General features: G+C 46.5%; 11 protein-coding genes across 11 annotated transcripts; 6 read left to right on the top strand and 5 right to left on the bottom strand.

Annotated features, from left to right (window-relative positions):
- Nucleotides 1-585: 585 nt before the first annotated feature.
- EYB26_009408 (uncharacterized protein) lies at nucleotides 586-2,022 on the top strand (the record flags this gene model as incomplete). The annotated part of the gene is made up of 1 exon (XM_054268658.1): nucleotides 586-2,022. The coding sequence occupies one exon, from the start codon at nucleotides 586-588 to the stop codon at nucleotides 2,020-2,022; it is 1,437 nt and encodes a 478-aa protein (XP_054124633.1).
- Nucleotides 2,023-3,258: 1,236 nt separating this feature from the next.
- Nucleotides 3,259-4,951, top strand: EYB26_009407 (uncharacterized protein; the record flags this gene model as incomplete). The annotated part of the gene is made up of 3 exons (XM_054268657.1): nucleotides 3,259-3,401; nucleotides 3,465-3,705; nucleotides 3,761-4,951. 3 exons carry the CDS (start codon nucleotides 3,259-3,261, stop codon nucleotides 4,949-4,951), a joined length of 1,575 nt encoding a protein of 524 aa, XP_054124632.1.
- Nucleotides 4,952-5,481: 530 nt separating this feature from the next.
- On the top strand, nucleotides 5,482-7,414 carry EYB26_009406 (uncharacterized protein; the record flags this gene model as incomplete). Its single annotated transcript, XM_054268656.1, has 2 exons — nucleotides 5,482-7,243; nucleotides 7,314-7,414. The coding sequence occupies 2 exons, from the start codon at nucleotides 5,482-5,484 to the stop codon at nucleotides 7,412-7,414; spliced, it is 1,863 nt and encodes a 620-aa protein (XP_054124631.1).
- Nucleotides 7,415-8,543: 1,129 nt separating this feature from the next.
- On the bottom strand, nucleotides 8,544-9,717 carry EYB26_009405 (uncharacterized protein; the record flags this gene model as incomplete). Its single annotated transcript, XM_054268655.1, has 3 exons — nucleotides 8,544-8,590; nucleotides 8,657-9,011; nucleotides 9,067-9,717. 3 exons carry the CDS (start codon nucleotides 9,715-9,717, stop codon nucleotides 8,544-8,546), a joined length of 1,053 nt encoding a protein of 350 aa, XP_054124630.1.
- A 1,579-nt stretch (nucleotides 9,718-11,296) lies between these two features.
- EYB26_009404 (uncharacterized protein) lies at nucleotides 11,297-12,685 on the top strand (the record flags this gene model as incomplete). The annotated part of the gene is made up of 1 exon (XM_054268654.1): nucleotides 11,297-12,685. One exon carries the CDS (start codon nucleotides 11,297-11,299, stop codon nucleotides 12,683-12,685), a length of 1,389 nt encoding a protein of 462 aa, XP_054124629.1.
- Nucleotides 12,686-13,065: 380 nt separating this feature from the next.
- On the top strand, nucleotides 13,066-13,857 carry EYB26_009403 (uncharacterized protein; the record flags this gene model as incomplete). Its single annotated transcript, XM_054268653.1, has 1 exon — nucleotides 13,066-13,857. The coding sequence occupies one exon, from the start codon at nucleotides 13,066-13,068 to the stop codon at nucleotides 13,855-13,857; it is 792 nt and encodes a 263-aa protein (XP_054124628.1).
- A 585-nt stretch (nucleotides 13,858-14,442) lies between these two features.
- EYB26_009402 (uncharacterized protein) lies at nucleotides 14,443-15,792 on the top strand (the record flags this gene model as incomplete). The annotated part of the gene is made up of 1 exon (XM_054268652.1): nucleotides 14,833-15,792. The coding sequence occupies one exon, from the start codon at nucleotides 14,833-14,835 to the stop codon at nucleotides 15,790-15,792; it is 960 nt and encodes a 319-aa protein (XP_054124627.1).
- A 203-nt stretch (nucleotides 15,793-15,995) lies between these two features.
- Nucleotides 15,996-17,741, bottom strand: EYB26_009401 (uncharacterized protein; the record flags this gene model as incomplete). The annotated part of the gene is made up of 3 exons (XM_054268651.1): nucleotides 15,996-16,580; nucleotides 16,643-17,392; nucleotides 17,451-17,741. 3 exons carry the CDS (start codon nucleotides 17,739-17,741, stop codon nucleotides 15,996-15,998), a joined length of 1,626 nt encoding a protein of 541 aa, XP_054124626.1.
- A 761-nt stretch (nucleotides 17,742-18,502) lies between these two features.
- On the bottom strand, nucleotides 18,503-18,793 carry EYB26_009400 (uncharacterized protein; the record flags this gene model as incomplete). The annotated part of the gene is made up of 2 exons (XM_054268650.1): nucleotides 18,503-18,511; nucleotides 18,569-18,793. 2 exons carry the CDS (start codon nucleotides 18,791-18,793, stop codon nucleotides 18,503-18,505), a joined length of 234 nt encoding a protein of 77 aa, XP_054124625.1.
- Nucleotides 18,794-21,229: 2,436 nt separating this feature from the next.
- Nucleotides 21,230-21,811, bottom strand: EYB26_009399 (uncharacterized protein; the record flags this gene model as incomplete). The annotated part of the gene is made up of 1 exon (XM_054268649.1): nucleotides 21,230-21,811. The coding sequence occupies one exon, from the start codon at nucleotides 21,809-21,811 to the stop codon at nucleotides 21,230-21,232; it is 582 nt and encodes a 193-aa protein (XP_054124624.1).
- A 2,531-nt stretch (nucleotides 21,812-24,342) lies between these two features.
- On the bottom strand, nucleotides 24,343-24,882 carry EYB26_009398 (uncharacterized protein; the record flags this gene model as incomplete). The annotated part of the gene is made up of 1 exon (XM_054268648.1): nucleotides 24,343-24,882. One exon carries the CDS (start codon nucleotides 24,880-24,882, stop codon nucleotides 24,343-24,345), a length of 540 nt encoding a protein of 179 aa, XP_054124623.1.
- Nucleotides 24,883-25,870: the final 988 nt, after the last annotated feature.

The raw sequence follows: 25,870 nt of genomic DNA, 5'->3' as shown, positions 1-25,870 counted from the left end.
AATATCTACATATGGGAGTGGGAAAATTGATATTACATGGAAAGAGGCTTTGTTAGGGTTTGGGCTATTTATTATGGGAATGAAACGCTATTTTACAAGGGTGCTTTGTTGATTAATTTCTTAGAGAAAGAGAGAACTATGCATCATAAATTAGGAGAGTATAGTACAGTAAACAATTGGAGTTTCTTATTTTATTTACCCTATCTCTTCATCTATGTAGTTAGTTAATTAGAGGTAAGCACAAAGCCATTCTCCCCCTGTCCTCACCTCGGTCATGGTGTTGTTGAGGCTGAAGGAAGATCTTTTAACGATAAGCAACTTCGTGTGCCGAAGTGTGCAGAGTAGATAATTCAAAATGTAGGTTTATGTGTCTACGCGCTGAGGGAGATGTGGACATGCTCCCGGCGTAGCGCTGTCAGGTAGCTGAGCTAGTAGCTAGGCAGCACCTGTTGATGTTACTTTAAGTAGTCAAGACGTCCATAGGTAACTACACCCCTCTTCTGTTTTGTTGTCAAGTCGACAATTGAATCATCTCCATTAATCTATCCTCCATATATGCCAATACCAATATATCAATCTATAAAAATGGCATTTTTAGACCTCCCCACAGAATTAATCCTCCTCATCTTACCGTCCTTGTCTGAAAGCGATCTCACGCATCTGCTACAAGTTCATTCTTCTCTATTCAATATTGTCCTCCCGTATCTGTACAAGCGCCATATCCACGACAACACCAAAGGCCAAGACCAAGAGGCACAAGGACTAGCCCTCTTCCGCTGTACAATCACAGGCAACACAGCAGCAGTCAGCCGCTTCCTCCACCACGGCGCCGATCCAAACGCTTTGATTAGCGCGGCATCAATCCGTCAGGTTAAAGCAAATATACTTTCTTCTTCTTCCTCTGGGGCCTTTGGATTTCTGCCATGGCACAATATGCAGACGCCATTAAATATTGCTGCGAATATGGGGGATGATGCGCTAGTGTCTTTATTGTTGAGTTACGGGGCGAGAGTTGATGGGTTTTCGCCTAAAGGTCACCAGGGTACTGGTGAGGGTCGGCACACTGTGCAGCCGGCGGTGGTAGATGCGCTCTTATCAGGGCACAAGAGCACAGTCCGACTTCTACTAAAACGTGGATCACCCATGCATGACTACGGCATGGAGCGAGGGGGACTAATCAACTGCGCCATCGCGCGGGAACAATTGTCGCTTCTGAAGCTGTTAGTAAATGAGTTTGAGGCAGATGTTAATTTCACATGGCAGGAGGGTGTGTATCCGTTGAACAGAGCTGTGTCGTCGTCTAGCGAGGGAGCAGCGGAGATTGTACGATTTCTGCTGGATAATGGTGCAGATATCGAGGCAGCGAATAGCTATGGGGAAAACACTGGCCATGGTCAACGTCTATTGAATCAGGTGATCCGTCAGGGAACAATTGATACGTTGCGTCTGTTGCTGACCCGTGGCGTGGTAACAGCTACCGCTCAAGCGCTGAGTAATAAAGGCGTCTTTCGCATATGGCTTATGCAGAGATGCGATGCCGAAGTGGTGCGTCTGTTGCTCCAACACGGCTACTTCGAGCCAGACAGCATCAATGGCACGCTGATGGCCGTCATGCGTGCTCGACGCCTGGATATCCTTCAACTCTTCATGGACAGTGGCGTCGATCCCAACACAAGAACCGGCATAGCAGGGTTAACTCTTCTGCACACGGCCGTCATTTACTGCGCTGTTCGCAGTATGCCCATTGAAACAGGTCTGGCATCAACGACGGTATGTAGGGACCGCCCGATGTCCCACGCTTTGAACCTGGTGCGTAAAATAGAGTCCGATCCTTCGCAGCAGATCTCGACTTGTATCGGCGCGAAAGTGGAAAGATGTGCCCCGGAGGAGATTGTGCGCTGTCTGATCCGGGGAGGCGCAGATGTGAATGGTCTGGATGCGCGGGGGGCCAGTCCATTGGCTCTGGCTGAGATGTGCCCTCTATCGGTACAGCAAATGCTTATCGATTGTGGAGGTAAATAACGAAAGAAGATGATGAGGTTATATTCTCGATCTTTTCTTGTTCTTCTCTAAAGAATCCATCGGATTGTACCTCTCGCCGATGACAAGCCGATAAGATCGCCCGATAACCGCGCCCGATAAGATAAAAAGCTCTCCGTCGGGCCGATGCAATTACCCGTGACATAACCGAACAAGCCCTCTTTCGCTGCTTTTTGGGTCTCTTTTTGGAGATTTTTTTTGTGGCCTTGGGGTTGATAATCTGGGCGAGCTGTGGGGAGGGCTCTGGGTCGGTGGGAGGGGCCAATTATTTGGGGGTAATTACTGGAGAAATGGATGAGTCGGCTGAGAGTAATACAGAGCATGGTTTTGTATTATATTGTATTGCTTCGTATTGTGTGTATCGGAGCGAAGTTGGAAGGACGCGTCGTCTTCGATATGTGTGAGAGACATCTCTCAAGGAGATGTTATCATGTTATATCAGTTTGCTTCGTTAATCCCGTGTGTTTGTCTTTTTGGTGTGGTTTGCCACAGCAAACTGGAACGTATGCGGCCAAACGGTGGTTGACGAGGTTACGTCACTGGCGCTGGGATGAGACGGGGCTGTCTGTCCGTCGCCTTTCAACCATTCCTTGTCGCATACTCGAAGCAAGATGAACAGGCACAATCAATTGAAATACATGTATCAAGAGGATCAGCTAGTTTCGTGCGAATCAGTTTTACATCCACGTAACATCGTTGTAGAGCTGTAATGGTCGAGTATTGACTGATCTTAAAAATACAGCACCCCCACAAGCACAGCTCCTGATTGGCCAATGGGTCCTTCGGTAACCAATTTTGTGGTTTATGACCCGAGGGGTCGCTCAGCGAGCATTCCAACAATCGTACGAGGGAGGATCTTTTCTTCTTATAATCTCTTCTCCCTCTTCTCTTCTCCCTCCTCCTCTTCTCCCTCCTCCTCTTCTTCTCCCTGTTCTTTACTTTCTCTTCTTACATCACTCCAGCCGTGTCGCGTTGGCTTGACTTCCTTTTGTACTTTCTTCTATCGGCATACCGAATGCGGGATTGAGAAGGAAGCTATCTTTCTTATCTTGTACACCATCTCCACTCTACGCTCCACTGCTTTTTTTCTTCTCAATTTTGACGGGGACGGAGACGGAGACCTCCGGATAGATTGCGACATCTTTTCTCTCGTCCATTGTTTGATCATTTCTACTTTTCATACTTCTTTTTAGAGAACTCTATACGGATCAGGACACAATGGCCGCCTCAGCCCTACTCAAGAGCCGAGTCCGCCGGCCCTCGTACTTGAACAAATTGGCCAAGCCGGAGGACCTTATTGATTTGTTCCCTCATGGATCGTACATTGGTTGGTCTGGATTTACCGGTGTTGGATATCCAAAGTACGTCACTTACTCACCTTTCAAATCTTCGGGAAAGGGTTCAGGCTAATATCGTTGCTCCAGAAAAGTCCCAACCGCCCTAGCAGACCACGTCGAAAAAAACAATCTCGAAGGCAAACTCAAATACAGTCTGTTTGTCGGAGCCTCATCCGGCGCCGAGACTGAGAACCGATGGGCCAGACTCAACATGATTGAGCGCCGAAGCCCTCACCAGGTCGGAAAGGAGATTGCAAAGGGAATCAATACCGGAAATATTCAGTTTTTTGATAAGCATCTTAGCATGTTTCCTTCTGATCTTGTCTATGTTAGTCTCCGATTCCCCTCCCCCAGCGATGTGAAGACTTGGCTGACTGGAATAGGGCTGGTATACGAAAGATCGTCCCAACAAAAAGCTCGATGTGACTGTCGTCGAAGCTACAGCCATCACAGAGGATGGTGGAATTATTCCCGGTGCATCCGTTGGCGCATCACCGGAGTTGGTGCAAATGGCCGACAAGATCATTATTGAAGTCAACACTGCAACGCCATCATTTGAGGGTTTGCATGATATTACCATGTCTGATCTTCCGCCACGACGGAAACCATACCTCATCCTTTCGCCCGAGGATCGTATTGGTACACCACACATTCCAGTTGACCCGGAGAAGGTTGTGGCTATTGTCGAGTCAGACTATCCTGATGCTACACAGCCTAATGCGCCCGAGGACGAGAGCTCTCGTGCTATTGCGCGAAACTTGATTGAATTCTTGCAGCATGAAGTTAAAATGGGTCGTCTCCCTGAGAACTTGTTGCCTATTCAGTCTGGTATTGGCAATATCGCCAACGCGGTTATTGGCGGTCTCAGCCATGGCGCAAACTTCCATAACTTGAAGGTATGGACTGAAGTGCTCCAGGACTCGTTCTTGGACTTGTTTGACAGCGGTCATCTTGACTTTGCGACTGCGACATCCATCCGCTTCTCACCGGACGGCTTCAAGCGATTCTATGATGGCTGGGAGCGATACGCACCCAAGCTGCTCCTCCGATCACAGCAAGTCTCCAACTCTCCCGAAATCATCCGCCGTCTCGGCGTCATCGGTATGAACACCCCCGTCGAAGTCGACATTTACGCCCACGCAAACAGCACCTGCGTAATGGGCTCGCGTATGCTCAACGGATTGGGAGGATCTGCCGATTTCCTCCGTAACGCCAAATACAGCATCATGCACACCCCAAGTACACGACCCAGCAAAACCGACCCCACGGGTGTCAGCTGCATTGTGCCCATGTGCACTCACGTCGATCAGACGGAGCACGATTTGGACGTCGTAGTCACCGAACAGGGTCTCGCCGATGTGCGCGGCCTCTCGCCCCGAGAGCGTGCTCGTGTTATCATCGACAAGTGCGCCCATCCGGATTACAAGCCCATCTTGCAAGACTACTTTGATCGGGCCGAGTTTGAGTGTTTGAAGAAGGGCATGGGTCACGAGCCGCATATGCTGTTCAAGTCGTTTACTATGCACAAGAATCTTGAGGAGAAGGGCACTATGAAGATCGATTCATGGGAGTAGACTTTTTATGCATGTCAAATTGAATAGAGAAGACAATGTGTATGTAAATTTATTATCAACCAGCCTGTATTTGTTCCATTCGCAGAGCCTAATTTGAGTTTACTAACCATTCAGCCCATTGCCCCTAATGAAACATAAACCACCAATAACAACGACAAACTCAAGAGAAGATTTCTGCCAGGGCCACTGGCCGGATTCCGAACTAGTCTGGAAGTAGACTAGTGCAGCCCGCTATTCTGGGCGACGTCGTCTGGGGTCCGAGCCTCCTCAGGTCTACTCAGTCTAGATGTTCTGTCAAGTGTCATCTCTTCTTGTTATCTATCGATTGTTTCGATGAAATGAGCGACTGTGGCTCGATTGAGTTTGACGAGAGCCGGTGGTCCGAGTAGGGTGGATCGGAACTATCATGTCATGGTTCCCTCCTCAAGAGATTTGTTTTGGCACTGTGCAGTTGACAACAGCCGAGCACTGGAACTCTCTAGACGGACAAACTATTCGAGATCGCTTGAAAGCTGTTGAATGGCGGCAAAATGAATTATCAGAATGTGAATCATCAACAGCAGCAGCAGCAGCAACAACAACAACAACAGCAGGGAATCATTGAGCCGTATTCTGCATATCATAATTATCAGCAACAAGTTCCCGGCTATTTGGGCAATAGCGCGGTTCCCCAACAGCATCATGGTGATGCGCAGGATTCTTTGGGGCTGGCTGTCTCCGGCACCGGGGAAGCTCCGGCGCAGATTATTCATAGACCTGTATATGCGCCGCAGCAACAGCAACAGCAACAACAAGAACAACCGCCGGCGATGCCAGCCACAAAGGAGATGGAAACAAGACCGACACAGCCACAACAAAAACCTCAAAAGAAGAGACCACGCAATAATCCAAAATCTAGGCCAACAGTCCCGGAGATTCCCAATGTCGCCAACCAATCAACAGACCTACCAACAATACCAACAGTCGACAGAGTCCCCTCCGGCAAAGAGCGCCGCCGCACACAAATGCGCATGGCCCAACGAGCCTATCGCCAACGCAAACAGAACGAGCTCTCATCTCGCGCAAAACAACTCTCTGAAAGAGATGATGTTATTGCGCGAATGAAGACGGCGTTTGATTTGTTGCAATCAAGGCTTGGGACTGCAGATGTCTTGAGTGTTTGTCCAGGACTGGAGCAGCCGATTCGTGAGATGGAGAGGGGGTTTCATGCATTGGGGCAGATGGCTGGGGAGAATGCGCCAGCAGCAGATCAGGTAGCAGCAGCAACAGCAGCAGCAACAGCGGCAGCTCCAGTGCCGGTAGTTGAAAGTGGCCAGGCTGATGTGCCGGTATTGGAGTCTGGTGTTGTTGGTCCAAACCAACAGCGGCAATGGACTAGTCCTGATTTTAGTAGTGACAGCTCTGGTCCGTTTGATCCTCTAAATCAACCGAGTTATCAAGCATTTAGTACTGCAGAATCGGCACAGACATTTGAGCTCCATCACCAATACCCGAATGCCTATCAACAGTATACTGGTCGACCTGTACCAGTAACAACCATGAACGAAATATCCCTTCCTTCTCCCGCATATATTCCACCACCGACATCATACAGTTTCCAAGAAACAACATTCGCACGCAGACTAATGCGCATATGCGTCGAACGCGCGCACGACGTTTTAATTAAGGGTGGCCTGTCAACATTATCACCGAAAGAAGCCCGAGTCTTCAAACTAGCTTACCGAATATGGAGCCGAGACTATCTCGTGGAAAAGTTCCAGATGGCTTTAACTGGGGCTGTTGATCTGTACGATCCATCTGTTCCTTTTTTACCCCTGGGTGGCGCAGGGACACATTATCTTCATTTGAGAGAATCGCCATCGGCGATAACGGCATCTTCATCATCGGACTATCACCACAACCAAAACCAACAGCTTCATCTATCAACAGGACCAATCGTAACAAGCGGCCCTTTAACAACCCACACCGCACACGTCCGCCACGAAGGACCCGACACAAGTCTAACGGGCATCATCTCCTCTCTCGGTCTGTTGAACGACGCCAGCGAATGGTTCGACGCCCAAGACATAGACGGCTATTTACAAGACATGGGTATTCGGCTAGAGCCGCATTCGACCACCTATCGGTTCTCGGTACCCGCAAATCCGGGTATTGCTTCGAGAAGGACGATGATGAACCAGAATCCGCTTGCCAGTGTTGTCAATCCAAGTGTTGGTAGCGGGGCCTCAAAGATGATGGGCGGGGAGCAGGAGTATGTACCTGCTTACGTGGATGTTGAGAGGTTTATTAATTGTTTGTCATCCCCCACCCCCCCTTTCACTTTTCGTGGGGATGGATGTGAGCTAATGAGAGTCGGTGATAGCACTGGTTACGAAAGCGATGTGTCTGGGAAGAGTACCTGGTTTCAGGAAGACGGATGTAGAGGAGCAGTTTTACAATTCTATCGAGGTGTTGCCATCATAGACACTGAAATAGTATCTGATTGTATATAAAGGACTGATTTCGGGGCGTTTATCGACTTCTCTTTCTCTGAATCATATACCTTACCTGCGTTACCTTTTGGGTTGATGGTTTGTTTCAGTGTATATTGGGCTTATCTCGGGTATATTGTATATTAGTCGCCTGGAGCACTCTTGATATCGTCGTTCTATATGTACATTTATCATTTTCATTATTAAGTCGGTCAAATTAGTTCTGGACGAACTTGATTGATGGGTGGCTCATAGACATAGGTACATAGACTGCCTGTTCAACGATGTTAGTGGCGAATCGAATTGTAGATGGAGACTTTGAAACTCGCATTGATGAAATACTAAGTTTGAGTCTGAACGACAGCATTCCATAATTCTACTACGTAGTATGTATGTGTTCATGAGTCTACTACGAGTAAGACTCTAAACGAATCTGAAATACGTATAGTATGAATGAATGATGTTTATTACGCCCGGAGGGACTAACCCTATAACTAGTTAGTAACGAACGACAGAGTATTCTGCTTCAACAGCATCGCCAACGAGTCCTTCCACAGCCGCGCTTCATTCTCGGCATCATACATCTGCTTGGATAAAGTCGCGAAGCGCATGAGAGAAACTTTGTCGATGATAGACAAGAGGTGGAATGCTGCAGGTATTTGTCCCCTTTTACATCCGTCCTTTCGTTGATACGACAAGCCAGATCTAATATGTGGGTAGGTGTTTATCTTCAGCTACTTGAAGCGCAAGAAGCTATGAGATTTTCTTGACTAGAGGACGGTCAGTCTTCACTACTTGTATTTCCATTACTCTGTGTGATTTTATGAACGGTGTCAGATGTCTAATGATAATCCTTGATGATTAATTGTTGTGCTGAGTGAAATTTCATAGATTTTATTATTCTTTTATGGTCATCCTTTTCAGATCTTTCATTATAATTAAAGTTGCAAACCGGTACAAAAGATGAAAATTCGTTAACAAGACAGATCGTACGGAGTTAACAGAATGCCAAATTGGACGATATGACTTTCTGATGCAACTTCACTTGAGTAGCCACACGATTTAATCCATCTTCTAGAGCATTACTGTAAACCTTCTGTGGCCCGAAACATCCTTGAGACTTACTCCGGGATTTGGAGCACGTATCGTCCCACAACTTTGCCTTGCTCTGTTGACAACGTGTCAGCGACCCTGTTATAACTAAGTCATTTCAGACAGAAATGGATCCACTTACCCATCAAATCGAAAATTTTAGGAAGGTCTTTCAGCGGTGCAATCTTGTACGGAGCTTTAATCAACCCTCTTGCGAAAAAATCTACACATTCCTCACTGTCCAATCGTCCACCGACGTAGCTGCCCTTGATGTTGATCATGCGTACCACGGTACTGAACACGGCGGCTTTGAGAAACGCGCCTGCAGGTAGACCAATGGCGACGACTGTTCCTCGAGGTCGGACATATTCCGTTGCCTGTTGGAATGGCTTTTCAGCTACAGCTAGGACGAGGACGGCGTGAGCACCTAGTCCTCCGGGTGTTGCTGCTTTGACGTCTGCCACGACATCTTTGGATTTTGTGTAGTCGACGTATGCCTGCGGAACGGTTAGTCAGCCACGCACACAAAAAAGCGGAACTAGGATGGGTTACCTCTGCGCCCATGCTCTCGCATAATGCCTTCTTCTCATCGCCGCCATCAATGGCAATCACACGAAGTCCCATCGCCTTGGCATACTGCTGGGCCAAGGATCCCAAACCACCACCGGCTCCAACAATAGCCACGGTCTGGCCGGGCCGAGCTCCCGACTCCTTCAGTCCCTTGTAAACGGTGACACCCGCACAAAGCACCGGGGCAACAGCATCTAGCGGAACGTGTTTCGGGATCTTGGTTGTATGCGCCGCCTTTCCAATGACATACTGTTGGAACGTGCCGTCGACCGTATACCCAGACAACAAGGCATCGGGACACACCGCCTCATTCGCACTCTTACAAAATTCGCAATCGAGACAAGAACCATTCAACCATTTTATGCCGGCATGATCACCAATCTCCCAGTCGTTCACCAATTCGCCCTTAGCCACGACGACACCTGCACCTTCGTGGCCGCCCACGAACGGGATCTTTGTAGGCAGCGGCCAATCACCCTTTAGGGCGTGCAAGTCTGTGTGGCAGACGCCGGAGTATTTGATGTTGACGAGGACTTCGTCGGGGCCGGGTTTGGGGACTGGGATTTGCTTGTAGACGAGTGGTCCGCCCTTTCCCTCGACCACTTGGGCCCATTGCAACTTTGGTAAGGTCATCGTTGATGGTGTTTCAAAGGATTGCTGTCGTTTGATGATTGGAAACTGTAGTTCGTTACTAGCGAGTAGAGATAGAGATCTTTTCTGGGAATCAATGGACGCTGTTTCAGTCTTATATGGTTCAGCGTTGTCGTCTTCCAATCATCAGGCCACCGTCAGAATTTACATCACTCATGACGTCACGATCAGGAAGGCTTCGGGAGGCAAACATGAAAACTTTTAATGAATCCGGTTGCGGATAGACTACGTACTATCAGTATGGTGAAGAATCTTAACATACGTAGTGCTTTGATGTTGTGGTATTTCGCTATGCAGTATGGAATGCTATCGCACGATGAGAGAGTCTCTGGCTACGTACGGCCTGGTCACGTTGCCGACCGTGCCACGGCGTACTCTGGAATTGTATGCAAGGCTCATGCTATAATCACACAACGAAGAGTGCATTCTGCTCAAATCAAGGACGTGGTATATTATTATATTTTATTGTCTAACTCGCACTACACTTGTGATTTGCAGTCGTCAGCCGCGTAGTGCATTGCATTTAGTATGCCATCATTCGATGGTCCGAATTATATCCGCGCTTTTCCCGCCGGTCAATCCATACGGTCGGAACATCCCTATGAGTACGTACGGCTGTTGTCACGAGAATGAGATGTCGCGAACAGGGTGCCCTAATTTTCTTCTTCTGACTGTAAATCATCGAGAATACATTTATCCCAAATCTTCTCAACTCGCGTCCGTCGCTGTCCTTTCGATTCACATTTCTCTGGTGCCTCCTCACTCGGCCGAAAACTAGTGCATGGGTATAGGTACGACGGTAGGTAAGTTCGTACTCCAGATTAGCCCTAATCGATCGGGTTTGGGAACGGCTGCTTCTGCATGATGTTTATCCAGGCAGACTCGTTTTCAAAACAACGGGATATACATCTAAAATGCAAGATGATCTAATTATATCATGTGAGAGAGAAAAAAATGGAAAACCTCACCGCAGAGTTGACGGTGAAAAACATCGGCGGAGAAATTGGGCTTGTTTCACGTTCTCGCAGTATGGCCTCGAAGCTGCGTCGATATGGCATCAAAAATAATTGCATGCAACGCAACCCACTCGTGCAGTTTCTAGAAGGAACTATTCTCTTGCAATCGGTGTATCAGCCACACACAAAAGGCAGCTAGATCGTTCGTTCTCTTGTTCTCGATGCACTAATCGCGGCGAGGTGCATTGGCGTTGCTCTTAGCAAGATATGGGTGGCAGTGCGATGAGATATCTAGTAGCCAGCGCGCTAAAAATGTGCTTTTTATTTGCTCAAAATGCATACTGGCCCACCTACCCACGATAACTAACTGACTGTGCCGTATGGATTGTAGGTCTCGCGACTTCACGAGGCTTTCTTGCAAGGGTACTTCGTTATGCGAGAATGAGACATACCCACGAACTAAAAACACTTAGATAAGAGGGGGAAGTACATATACGCTGGATGTATCTTTTGAATTAACTAAGACTGTATTTTACAACCGGAATAAACGCCATATAGTTCGGCCAACGACCCCGACATCTCTCTTAGAATAGGAATCAAACACAATGGATAACCTCGACGTGATGCAAGTGCCGATAATTTCACTCCTGTCGTCAAGTAGCAATAACACATCATCTGGACAGTCCGCCTTGCCCAAGACGATAAACAAAATCGTCAGGAAGAAATTATATAAACGGACTACAACACGGGCGTCGCCAAACTCCTCGAGCCTCCGTCGGTCAAGCTCCAGCAAACCATCACCTCCTCGCAGAAGCCGACGACATAGATGGAGATCACTATATTATAAAGACGGTGCTAGATCATCACTCAGAGGTATATTTAGTAGAAGAAATTCCCGCAAGGCCTCCTCTAGCACAGATACGACGCCATCGTCGACAAGGTCGTCTTTGGTAGACAAAGCCAATGGATCTACAAGTCCGAATTCTTCGACTCGCGTGCAATTCTCAACACCCAACGGAGGATCGCCAAATACTCCTCAATCCGCGCAAAATATGACCATAATCGAAAGCGACGACGATCATGATGATGAAAGTCCTGACCCGATCCGCGACTCCCCATCATATGGACGACAATCCAACCGGAGAGATGTAAGCTTCGGTACAACAATACCGGCATCATCACCATCTTCATTATACCCCGAACTACCAACAGAAACACCAACAAACTTTGTGCCCTACCACCCGAAAACACGGGACGACACAACCACCGATGACAGATTGATCCATAAACTACGAAAAGGGCCAAAGGGTGAGGTTCGCAACGGCAAATTAGCCCACGTCTATACAGCTTCCATGGAAGGCGAAACTGGCTACGTGAAGATTGGATGGGCGGAGGATATTGAGAAACGCATCGCCGAATTGAACTCGCCGAGACAGCGTGGGACAATCCATAACGAAGCGGACACCACCCCCGGCGCGCAAAGCAAATTCATGAACGCCTTTTACGCCGAGCAGATTATACACCTGGAGCTGTATAATTCTCGGCGCTTAGCGGTTGAGCGGAATGAAACGGAATGGTTTGAAATCCCCACGAAAGAAGCACATGAAGTCTGCCGGAAGTGGCGAGATTGGTTTATTCTGTGTGAGCCCTATGACGACAAGCAGCAGCTCAAGGAATTCTGGAGGCAACGCATGGATCGAATGTCGACTCGTGATCCTTATAATCCCAACAAACACGCGCGTCTTCATGAGCGATGGACTACATTCCTAAATCCGAGTTGGTGGGATAAGACGTCGTATCAGATTCAAGTCACTTGGCGGACCATTTGTAGCTGGTGGGTGTGGATAAGCCAGAATTATCCCATAATCCTTACTCTTATTGGGATCATTTTCTGGTCTTCGTATGGTGTTGTTTCTTTCTTGTTATGCATATCTGGTGTATTGGTCATGTGGGCTGGGCTGTCAAGGGTAACGAATGAAGAAGGCAGGAGTTAAGAGCCCGGGGATTTCTCCAGATGGGAAGGCATTTTAAGCGTTTTGGAGTTATTATACATGGATGTCTGAGATGATGTGCATTCTATTCGATTTTGGCCCTTAGCCATTCCTGTTTATTTTATTTGCGCATTTATTTTTAAAGTTATTTGAATTGTTCGTGCTTCATCAACATCTGATACCCTCGAGGGATTGATGGGGCTACCTAGGGCTTGGTTCATCTCGGCTTAGCTTGATTGAGATTTCCACCCACGTTGACGTCAAAGTCCGAAACTATTCTTGTTTCCCCCTCAATTTTTGGTGCTCCATGTGTTCCAGTAAGCCCTGCTCTAACGCACGCTTTATTATTACAATTACCGCTGGCAATAAATACTCGTGCCAACATGGGAAAGAATTTTCTCATTACCGGCGCTGCCAGAGGCATTGGCCGAGGATTGTCGCGTCTTCTGCTTCAAAAAGGTCACAATGTTTTCCTCGTTGACAACAACAAGACTGAATTAGATCACACAATAAAACACCTCGCGGCAACCACCCCCAACAGCAATTACTCCACGGCAATCTGTGATCTGTGCGAACCGGCAGAAATCAAAGTTGCCATTGAAAAGGCCGGCAAATTCTTCAACGGCCGGTTGGACGTCCTAGTCAACAATGCAGCATACACCGGCGCAGTTAGGGGCACCCCATTTGCTGAGCTCAGTCTCGACACTTGGAGCAAAAGCATCCAGACCAACTTGACCGGTGCAATGTTGATGAGCCAGGGCTGTCTGCCTTTGTTGAGAAAGGATGCTGGTCGCGAGAAGGGTGGCTCGATTATCCACATGTCATCGACGCGTGCGCACCAATCCGAGCCAAATTCTGAGGGCTATGCAGCGACAAAAGCTGGACTTATTGGACTCACGCACGCGATGGCTTCCAGCTTGGCCGGCGATGGCATCGCTGTTAATGTCATTCTTCCGGGATGGATCAATGTCGCTAACGAATGCAAAGAGGGCGGTGAATGGGAGGATGGCTTGTCGGAAGCAGATCACCGATGGCACTTTTCAGGACGCGTGGGTAAAGTTGAGGATATATTGCGTGCGGTTGAGTACCTGACCGATGCTGAATTTGTCACTGGTACAGAAATGGTGGTGGATGGAGGTGTTACCAGGAAGATGGTGTACCCTGAGGAAGAATAGTCTCTACTTTTATGAAGGCAATATCGAATAATGGAAATGTACAACAGTTTATCAATCCTCCTCGCTATTCTATCATACGTCAATGCACAATGCTCGCGCGGTAGAAACATTGGACGAAGACTGGACACCATGGCTCTCAAGAGATGCGTCAACATCCCGCAGAATTGTGTGTAACGGAACCTACCGAGAGGGAAGAAAGAATGACAAAATCAATAAATCCTACAAAGCCATAACTTGAGTCTTAGAACAAGCTACAGTGTAGCAAATTCTTTTGTTTGCTTGTCAAACAGGGCCCCCGCAGAACAAAGCCTACTCGAGTATCAGTGTCTAGAGTCTTTAACAAGATGCCTACTATTTTTTAGGAGCTGTTTTGAAATCCCAGCAATCTTGGAGAGATTACAAGGATTGATTCAGACTCATGATGGGGTCTGCCAGTCACGGTGACAATGTCTGTCAGTGGCATAATATGGTCTCTCTTTCGCATGCTGAAAGCGCTTTTTGTATTGTATCCATCATTCCTCTCGAATAACCCTTAGACTATCAAGATATAATACTATCGACGTTGGTGGAGCCCTTCCATTCGAGATGGAATATCTAACTCCTGCCTACTTGACAATAACATCTGCTATCCTTGGACAGCAGCTCATATCAGGTTTTCCATCTATCCTAACTCCCAAAAATGTTCCTTTTCTTTCCTTGTTCGTCATCCGCTACCTGCGACTAATTGTCCACACCATATCCTACTGGCTCTTATACCGCCCAATACCAATCCCACAACAGCCGCACTATGGTCTTTGCGATGTGACCGTCATAGTCCCTACAGTTGACCCAGAGAACACAGACTTTGTGGAATGTATTTTGTCAATCATCTCCAATAAGCCCAAAAAACTCATCATCGTCGTCCCGAGCAAGGAAATGGTCAACTCGATCAAGAAGCGCCTTATCTCGTGGCGAATCTGTTCCAAAAAAATCTCCATGTCAGTATTGCGAGCGGTCCAAGTTAACAAACGGGCACAGGTCGCCTGTGCAATTCCTCATGTTCGCACCGCCATCACTATTATTGCTGATGACCACGTATTTTGGCGTAGCCCACGGTTTTTGTCCACCATCCTAGCCCCCTTTGAGGACCCGAGAGTCGGCGCTGTGGGAACGAATAAGCGTGCTATTCGTGCGGAGAAGGGGTTTACTACCGCTGCGTTTTGGAACATGCTCGGTGCTATTTATCTTGAACGACAAGACTTTGACGTCAGGGCAACTAATGCGCTGGACGGTGGTGTGTTTGTCAATTCAGGCAGGACCTCGGCTCACCGTACCTCGATTCTACAGTCCCCTAATTTCTTGGAGGGATACTTGAATGAGCGGTTCTTCTTCGGCCTGTTTGGACCACTAAATTGCGACGATGATAACTACATTACTCGTTACGAAGTACGGTATGGCTGGAACATCAAGATTCAACACTGTCCCCACGGACTGATGGAAACACCATTGGGGACGTACCCCAAGTACCTTTCTCAATGTCTTCGCTGGGCTCGAACAACCTGGCGAAGCAATTCAGCCAGTTTATTCTCAGACCGTACAGTCTGGCGCCGCCAGCCCTGGTGCGTATATGCCGTTTACCTCACCAGTTTTATCAATTTCGCTCTCTTCTACGACTTTGCGCTCGTCTACTTCTTCAGTCACACGACCTGGGCAAGAACAACTACAGTACTGTACTTGCTGGCCTGGATTCTTGTCAGTAAATTGGTGAAATTGATACCTTACTTTTTGCGACATCCCAAAGACTTGATTTTTCTTCCAGGTTATTATGCGTTTGCTTACTTCCACAGCTTGATCAAGTTCTATGCTTTACTCACCTTCTGGGATGTGACGTGGAGTGGCCGACAACTAGACCGCATTGACACAGGCGAGGAGAACTATGTGCCGAAAGACTTGTGAAAAAAACATCGCGCACTTTTGTTCTCGTCTAGTCGTTACAGATTCTGTCTGTGTATCCAGCTGGACTGGGCACAGGCATTCAATGTAATTTTGATAATCTTGATTGAGCTCGCAAGTAAAGACAATTATGATTATGCGTAGAGTTCAAAATACGCTATAACTGGATATTCCCATGTATCATGCCAGATTCATATCATGGACACTTAAGCATGAAGCCCGCCTTCCCTCGTCCTCTTCCACCCAACGAACAAAGACAGGAGTCCACCAAATCCCGCCAAAATAGTCAGAGCACGCATTAAGTCCTCGAAACTCGAGGAATATACTTGCGCGGGTGAGTAGTGCTCATCGTGTATGCGCAACCGCGTACGAAAAGCCGAGTCTGCACTAGCGATTGCTAGACAGAAGCCGGCCGTTCGAACGAAATTCGCAATCAAGCATGCATCCCGCTGAGATCTAGATCTCTGTCTGGATAGTTCTCGAAGAGCCGTGTGAGTGGCTGATATCGTGATACCATGGCCCAAGCCAGTTACTAGCATGACAATGATACACACTCGGAGCGTTGTGTGTGTGTTGAAAGTGGTCAGACTTGCAGATGATGCGATATTCAGGGCCCATCCGAACCATAGAGGCCACCGATAACGATATAGTTTTGTAGGTACAATATCAATTCCCCCAGTGACTAGGAGCATAGTCACGATCATGGGAATCAGAATGGCACCCGTTGTGGTTGATGATGAATCATGTACTCCTCCGAGGTAGGCGGGAAGACATACAAGTTGTACGGCAATCTGGTATTTCTTAGCAACAATCTATTATTTGAGATCAATGGCCAGGTGCAGGATTAACTTACCAATAGACTTTGTATTAATACACATAGAAATGTGAGCGGTGAAACTCTCAGAATACCGAGAGACAAAAGCGGCCTTGATGCTCCGGACCTCTCATACAGCATAGTAACAATCATCCCTACAGCCCCAGCCCCAAGAGCGACGAGTACTTTCAACTTCAGCTCTTTATTAAGGCTCGTAGCCCAAGTAAGTCCAAGGAGCAGCGAAGTCATACTACCAGAAAACAGGAACGAGCCAGTCCAATCAACCTTCATCAACCTCTTCTTCGGCTCCAAAGACTCCCCAACAGGCCGGACGGCCAAAGGCGTGATCACAAACAGCAAGAAACAGAAAGGAGCCGCAATATAGAATATCCATTTCCAGGAATCTTGTCGTATAAATATACCACCGAGGGTCAGACCTAAGATGGCACCAATTGCGCTGCTGAGTATTATGGAAAAATTGTACATTGATCTCCGTCGCTCTGGGATCATATCCATCAACATCGCTGGTGGGATTGATACCATAGCCGCAGCACCCGCTCCTTGGACAGCGCGACCGACGAGCAGTATTGGAAACAGAGGAGGTGAGGCTGAGATGAGAATCAAGCCCATGGTGAAAACGATCAAACCTGCTATGAGCATGTTTCTTCGACCAAATATCTCCATTACTGCGACATGGAAACGTTGAAATGTTGCGTTGGCGAGGATATAGACTGTCATGGGCCACATTGTATCTCTTGATGGGTTGGAATGGTACTTTCCGGTAATTTTCTGTACCATCCGTTAGAATGAAGAAAACTATGAATCGAATGACGGATCAATGACTTACTGGAAGAATAGGGATCAGTATCAAGGCGTCCATGGCAACCATCATAGCCATAATAGCAAAGCAGACCACCATCGACCATTCACGCGAGGTGGATATCCATCCTTGTTCAATAGGCTCATCAGACTCTTCAGCTGTTTCGAGCTCGATTGCGTTGTTGACATTACTGTTGTCACGGTCGAGGTTGAATGTACTCTGTGAAGCTGTGGGATACGTCGTTACAGTCGTTCGACTTTTTGCTTTGCTTTTGGAGCCATTGTTGTTCATGATTCCAGGAGTATCCTGCATTAGCATTGTGTCTGACCGAAACGCCATGTTTGGGTTCTGCCAGAACACAGTGTAGAACCGTAATCAAGGAAGCTACTTTGTGGAAATAGCCCTACCGCACCTTGAAGGAGGTGCCTTGAGGCTTTATTGTTATTGTATAGGACATATCGACAAATGATGCTAAATCAAAACATCAACCAAAAATCAATGTTTGGCTTCGATGCTTCTCAACTTGGTAATGGAATGTTGCTTAGTAACATATTCAATGGACCAACACACGAGATAAAGACTTCACTTTCTTGTTACTGTGGGTCACCCAAATCAACTTACAGGAGCCTGCAGTAGAGATAATTGAATTGTCTCGCGGCGTATCTCATTCGTGGCATTCATTGTGCTCGGCACGACGCAGTCCGTACCTACAGGTATTGGAACGTTCCTATGCAAGGGGTCCCAGCATTCCTGTAGAGATAGCAGCACAAAGTTTATTGGCCCTATGTAACATCAATTACAGTCTAGCCTGATGCACATAGTTACATATTCTATCTTTTACATTCAACACAGTCGAGTTTGTCGGTATGTATGTGTTTCCTCATGCATTGTTGCCCTCATTCAAGGTTGATAAAAGATGTCGAAAAGATAAGGTGTACGAATATTGAATTAACAGCCCTCAATGCGCTTCACTCTCATGCTGATGATCCCACTGGATTTCCGGAGCTCATGTATGAAGAGACGTGGTCCAAGTTTTCATCGGCTGGGAAGATATTCAAATGATGATGGGTCTCATAAGGTTACTTAAGCTAATAGAAAAAGACAATTAGCATACATATCAATCACTTAGGATCAGATCCGTTTACCACTCGTTCTTGAGTCAATAACCACATTCGCTTCCATCCCGACGAGAACCCCGGTTTGTTCGACTTGCTCTTGTTCACCAGCGTGTCACTGCTAGCCATGCTTTGTGAATCGTCGTCGGTGGCATCTTTCATAGCGTCCTTCTTCAACAGAGCAGCTTGTCGATTGGCCATCACGACCTCGAGGTTAGATGGGATTTGGCGAAAGTTGGGGAATCCGGAAGGCATGTTTAGTGTTTGTATTGGTAGCAATACGAATTGGAAGGATGGTGGAGTAAGGATAGAGGTCAAGCGCGTCTTAGCTGAGTTGTTGATCGATCAGGAGTTAAAACTTGTAAATGTATGATATAAAATTGTCCGTCTAGGTAGGTTGATAGCTAAATGGAAACTGAAGAACGGAAGGCGCCTCCTGTACTTATACACCTACCTCAGGCCTGGTCAATATAAAATTGGACTGGTATACGAGTTGGACAAGTGAGTCATTTTGTGCAACTGAGCATATTGTGCAAACAGATGTGATAACTCCCATGCAAACCTCGTATTGCAAACTTTCTTTATATGAATGCAATTATTATGGATACCTGGGCTAGTACATACTGGATCTCGCCGCTTTTACTCCCAAAGGGCTCTGAGTAGAACTGAGCATGCCGCCGAGCTCCATCATCCAATCAGCGAGCCTTACATAAGCTTGTGCCAGCCCCTTCCAGAGATATAATATTAATTATTGTGACGGGTCACTCACTATCCAGGGGGAAAACTAGTTATAGCAAGCTGCTGAGTTTGCGAAGTCAGGTATTATTACTATCTATGGGCACCATACTGATGTTGCTACTTCTTCTTATTGATGTTCGCTAACCCTAATTCTAACGAAGAGCGAGTACCATGCAATTGCCTAGGTATCCATCTGGTGATACGGATGCAGGAAGCCAGCTCGTATGAATATTCGATTCTAGACTACCTAGGCAAGAGATCTATCCACGGAATGTATAGCTATTAGTTGATATCGATGATGCCAACACCCTCCAACCCAGCTATGCTGCTAGAGTTGGATTTGTCGTGGAAGGGGAGTACCACACCGCACCGCCATGCTCGAGTTATACACTGGCTTAAAAGGCGAGTTCACAATCGCTGGCGTGGATTCTGTTGAAGACAGCGCCCGAACCTCAAGTGGTCGGATGTGGTCGCTCTACAATGGCAAAAATACGCTTCAGGCGGCGCCGATTTAGCCTACATGTTCAGAGCCAACATTCAGAATGAGAACACAAAGGAAATAATCTTACAGGCATTGATTTCCATGGGCATGACCGAAGTCTCTCAATACCTGGGAGTTACCATTGAGGTGGATGCGTCTGGGATAGGCCAATACGCCGATTCGTTCTTTGCTCTTTTGGGTACTTACCACGGTGCTGGCCCTGCATACTTGCTTGCGCAACATCGATCTTTGTTTGGTGGGAGAGTGATTCGGAAGGTACAGGTTTGGAGTAAAGGGTACTCCTGGCGCACTGATAGTAGCTCTGGTGATATCGACTTTTTTATTCCAGCGCAGTATTCTTTGTCTCTGCGATGTAGAGCGACCGCTAAGCTACTTGATGAAAAGAATTGACGGGCAGTGGATGGAGAAAATGAAGAATACCGAAGTACACAATTGAACGTTTGAGAAATCAAGTATTTCATCAATCTTGGTGAGGTAGATATACGAATAGACATATCTTGAATGGACTGGTACCTAGCAGGTGTGTACCTTTTTACCTTCCTAATTAGGAAGGCGCATCAAATTAAGCCTTTTTGTCTATTTTTTTTGTATCACAGTTAGGCTAGTATATCGTAATATAGATAATTCTCTTCAAAAATATGGAATATATCTACGTAGGAGGTAGACTATGTCATCTTTGATATGTTCGATCACTGTGATACGGCAATGTGATTATAATATAGCAATGGTATTACAAAACTCATTTTTCAATCATATGAAAATGGTCACGAGAGACTTAGCCACCATATCCTCACTCGAATCGGCCGTTTCCCCTATTGATACCTAAAGGTAAGGTAGTGGGATGGTCTTCTTTCAGCATCTTCTTCTGGTGTAAGAATACTGCGCCATATAAACCATGGCTCCTCGGAGTTCACTAGCCCATAAGCCGACTCTCTGGGTCCCAAAAAACCTAGTTCTATCATCCGTTCAGTTTGCCAAAGTGCAAATCCAAGTCCGCGCCATGGTTTGAAGGAAACAGCCTTCAAAGGTGGCCTAGTGTTCCTGGTCATCAATTGGTAGAACCTGCAGCCTATTGTTCCATCTTCAATAACGTAATCGACGTTTCTAGTTTCTTTCCGACTGCCAAATTGGGAGAAAAATTGGTACGGCTTTGGAGAGCAGGGTAGATGATATGCATTATTTCGCACAGACAGAGGGGGACAGTGTAAGAATCGTGTGAGTACATCTTCTATCGGGCTGTGTTGATCTTTTGTAAGTTCCCGTACAAAGTCGACCACGGATAGCATTTGTTCCATCTTACACGGACAATTCGTCTGGTGTCCTGGATCAAGAAAAAGATGTACCATTTCGGGGGTATCAGCCATCGTCCTTAGATGATTGCGATCCTCTTCCGACCAGTGGGCTAACGTACCCGTTCTATCAGCAGTCCTTATGTCGAGGAATAGTTGCAGTTACCATATTGCTCGAATGACTATCTGTTCCTCCAAATATGTGCGCGGTCCAAACTCCTTGGGCTGGAACGGTCGTCCTGGTGATTGACGCTCGGAGTATAACATCTTCAATATCGTCTGATAGTTCTGAAGATCACCAACATCAATTCGTGGTGGCTTTGCCCTTAGCACCCTTTCCATGTAAAGGTCCAAGCAGGCATGTGCAACGCCGTGAATGGTGTGTGCTAATTTTACGAAGTCATGCAACACCTGTGGTGACTTGTTTTGAAGCATAAGCCTATCGCTGACTTTATCCGTATCGCGAGTGATCACCTTGCGTTTTAACAAGTAGGCGGCAACATCACTAACGCCAATGAATAAATCAGGTGACGTGCGTGTGGCAATTACTATCCTCATAAGAGCCCGGATGCAGCTAGGTGTTGTTTTTGTAATGACATTTTCGATAATGTCCCAAGCATGTGTCATCAAAATCAATTTGAACCGTGACGACACGTTGATGAGACTCCACAAACATGATAAATTCGCCGAATGCTTCATCATTTGGATCACAATTTCGGTCGGGAGATTCCATAGCGCAGCCATGTTGACAAGCTGATATGTCTGTATAGCTTATGTTCACACTTTCGTGTGTGTAATGATTGATGCTAAAGAAAGGAATATGTTGAACCGGATATCTCGGACACGTAGATTATGGTTGAGATGCATCGAAGCATTAATCCCCTTTCAAATCAAGGTGGCGTTTTTTGTAGCCTGTTAAATAGTACTTGTAACCAACGAATTCGCTAACACCTTAAGTCCGGATATAGTTGATGCGTACTCGAATCTAGTAATGAGCAGATGGCGAAGGAGGGGTTGGGTTTGTGCCATCTTCATATATTGCGCTTTGAACGAATCGGATTAGCGGTAAATATACTTAACTAGGTGTTTTGTTAGACTAGAAAGATGTAGGCATTTGTTATGTACTATAGTCCAGATTCCAATCACACCCCTCCCTGTCTAGCTCCAGCGTGGCGGTGCTTTGGATTAGCAGGGTTAGGCATCTCAATACATTGTGGCTCTACTATGTATTGGGTGTAATGTCATGCTGTTTCTGGAAAGCCAAATATAGGTATTTCCTCTTTTGGAGTGGAGATGCAATAATACAGGGCATGTTGTTAGACATACCACTATCACATCCTATTTTTATGGCTGTCTGCATAGTCACTGATACCCTTGATGATAAAGTAACGTAAGCCGTCATATATACCTACCCCTTCCATCTCAAAGCCAATAATTTTATCATAATACTCTCCTGCCTTCATTATAGCATCTTTAGGGCCCAGGGCACTAAGGTAACTATCTAGGTATAGTTATCTAGAGAGAGAGGTTAGATAAAGAAAGAAAGGGAGTTAACTATAATTAACCAGCATACTATTACAAATAACTTATATACTAGGTAGTAAAGGCATAAGGAATGCCTATTGAAATACTAAACCAGTGTAGCTAGTGTTAAGTGAATAGTAAGAAGCCGACCATGCTCAATGTGCGCTTACTGAATGACAACACAGTCCTAATGGGTAGTTGTTCGACACTGAGTGGCTTAGTGAGCATGAGTCTGGACTGAAATCTACTCAGTGAACTAGCTGGACTTGAGAGTCCTTACAAAAGCGGCGGCAGCTGAAGAGGAAACCCCCACCTGGCAGGGAAGATATGGTTTGTATAGCCTATGTACATAGCTACTATTCGGGAGCCCGACATTTCCCATCCTTGGGCCGATAGTTACGGCTGTAGATGATAAGTCAAAAGAGAAGAGACTCCTCAAGAGGTGAATGACACACAGTGTAAACAAACATTGCAAACAAATAGTGCAGAAGATATGACCACAATTCGTTTACAGTCACTTTTGATTGGTTACTGTTGGGAGAGGCAAACAGAGCAAACACTCGTGGTACGCATTTAGACGTTTGCTTGCGTAAACTTCATCCTGACTTAACTCCCTATTTCCCAATCTCCCACGCAACTGAATAACTTTTGTAGAATCTGCTCAATAATGAACGCATCGCGAACTCTTAAGTATATGATTTATGATGACAAATGCGGACCTCCTCTCCGCATTCTCCACTATCATCAATTAATGTCTGCAAATGGTGATGTACCCAATTGTTGTCACGGTTCCAACCTGGGAGCAGGCTCCAGGTGTAAGCGCTCCGGAACACGCCAAGTCGGTGAGGTTTGACAACACCAAAGAATCCGCCGGAGACCTTTGTCATATGAGTCATACAATGTGGGAATAGCTTCATGTTGTGCTTTGTTGATTGTTTTGTTGCTTTGTATTGCTTTGGGATCATTGTATTGTTTTGGAAACCTGCTCCGTCAGGATCAGGCCTGGGAGCAAGCCCTGCGCAGACATAAATACGGGCTTGCTCCCCTGTAGTTTAGTTTCGCTCTTCAGCTCACGTCTTGTTAGTTTTCTATGTCATACGTTTTACCTTGACCTTTTCTCGCTCCGTTACAATTGTAGGCTTAACTTATTGGCACATTCATATTTAGTCATCGCTGAATTGATGAATGGCTATGTCCTTAGGCCGGTGGTGTATGATATACTCCTTTAAGGGAGCTTAGTTGAATGTCAGCTGCTAAGATCTTCGGAAAAGTATATATATATATATATATATATATACGTGTATGTATGTATTGCTTGGAAAAAAGAAAAAAAAAAAAAAAAAAAAAAAAAAAGCTGCTAGAGGATGCATTGCTGTGACTTCTATGTATTTAGGTTAATTTCCCGTCTCAACTCTGTAGGTAGTTAGCTACTCTTACTAAGATCGAGTTTGATATGACAACGATTTAATTTTTACTTTGTGTATAGGCATGACCCCATATTTCTATTTTCTTCTATACTCCGTACGTATCGTTAAATGTCAGGACATGGTATCTATCAAGTATCATCCCAAATCAGCCCTAAACTCCCTAGCATCGCCACGACATCCTCAACATATTTCCATGCAATAACGCAGGACAACATGATTGCTGAAGTGCATGATGCGCTAACCAGAAATATTCAAAAACAAAGACACCAACATATAAACCAAACCATTCGGAATTCTAGGCGACAAATATACAGTAAGACCAGCTTACTCGGCGAGGGAAGGGCCAAGGTTCAATGTCATGCGCACGGTATGAGGGCAACCGTGAGTGGCGTGGTCATCAGTAGGGATGAGATAAGCTTCATTGCAGGCGGTGTCGCCGGGCTTGCAAGTGGCCGAAGGGCAGATGTCGGTGTTATTGTTGGTAACAGCGAAACCGGCAGCGGTGAAAGGAGAGTTGTCGGCCATGTCAATGCAGGAAAGATCCCAGAAGATAGTGGGATCAGAGAGGGTGTACTCGTATTGCAAGATATCAGTGTGGTCCGGAGCGGTGGACATCTTGATAGAGATGCCGCCACCATTAGGGTTGAGGCGCCATTCTTCGGAGTATTGCTCACCGGGGGCGAGAGTAACCATTGGAGAATCGGCTGTGTTGCTGACGGACCACAGGTAGACGGTCGAGTTCATGTTGTTGATGATGTCGACACCACCAGCGGCGCTGTCGTCGCGGCGTTGCATGGTAGCAGGAAGAGCCGAAGCCAGAGCGCCGAGAGAGGCGATGGCAGTAATGGTCTTGGTGAACATCATCCTGAATGTGTTTTTCTTTTTTTGAAAAGGAAAGTTATATCAAATGAATGAATATAGGTAGGTAGTCTAAATGATTGACAATAAACGAGTGTGTTGGTGTTGGTCAAAAAGAACGAATGTGAGAAAAGAATGAACGCCCTTCAAGAAGAGCACTAATCGTTGACGTAGAATGGGGTGGAAGAAGAAAAGAGAGAGAGAATAGATGGATGGATTGATGGCTCCTTTTTATGCCTGTCGCTACCCACACACATATCGCGAGACATTTTCCCGGGCACATGCAATGAAAATTTTCTCTTTTCCCCCCCCATTCTTGTCGGTGACCATCTGAGGTGATCAACCTCGTATAATGGCGCCAGGAGATGGCACACCCATTGTTTGTTCTGCGCTTGTTCCTGATTAAGAGACCATGGAAGAGCCCAGAACGCAGCTTAAGGGTCCATGGCTCTCAGATCTCGAACGGTCTGTGGAAACGGCGCTGATTAGCTGTGGGGAAGACTTGCTCCAATTTTTGGCAACTGGCTGCAAATCACTTTTTCATCCGACCGACAGAACCGCGGTAGGCAATGCAAAGAACTAGAAGAAAGTTCAAATAACGCGTAACAAATATCGCAATTAGCCTATCAGAGAGACGGTAGAACATCTGAGAGGAAAAAGCGGGACCAGTGGCCCATAATAAAAAAAAGCCACGGCGGCGGCTCCGCAAATAAGGTTAAAACAAATCTGATCGGCTCCACTCGCAACGCATACAATGATTGCAATTGGCAGATCGGGTCTGGATCAATCTCTAATTGATCAAACCAGCACAAAGACTGGGGAATTCGACGCCAAATCAGGAGCTCGTTCCAAATGTGACTGCCTCGGTCCAGCGCTGGTCTAGACTCGGAATTTGTTCCTGCCGGTATCCTACCGCTTAGGTGCCGTCTACCCGGCCTAGGGGAGACGGCCAGTGAGATGGACCAGTATACGAGTACGAGACACGGATTTTTTG

Source organism: Talaromyces marneffei, chromosome 8, assembly GCF_009556855.1.
Source record: "Talaromyces marneffei chromosome 8, complete sequence".
NCBI classification, from domain to species: domain Eukaryota; kingdom Fungi; phylum Ascomycota; class Eurotiomycetes; order Eurotiales; family Trichocomaceae; genus Talaromyces; species Talaromyces marneffei.
The sequence above is the reverse complement of the archived record's forward strand: the minus strand, read 5'-3'. Positions and strand labels throughout refer to the sequence as shown.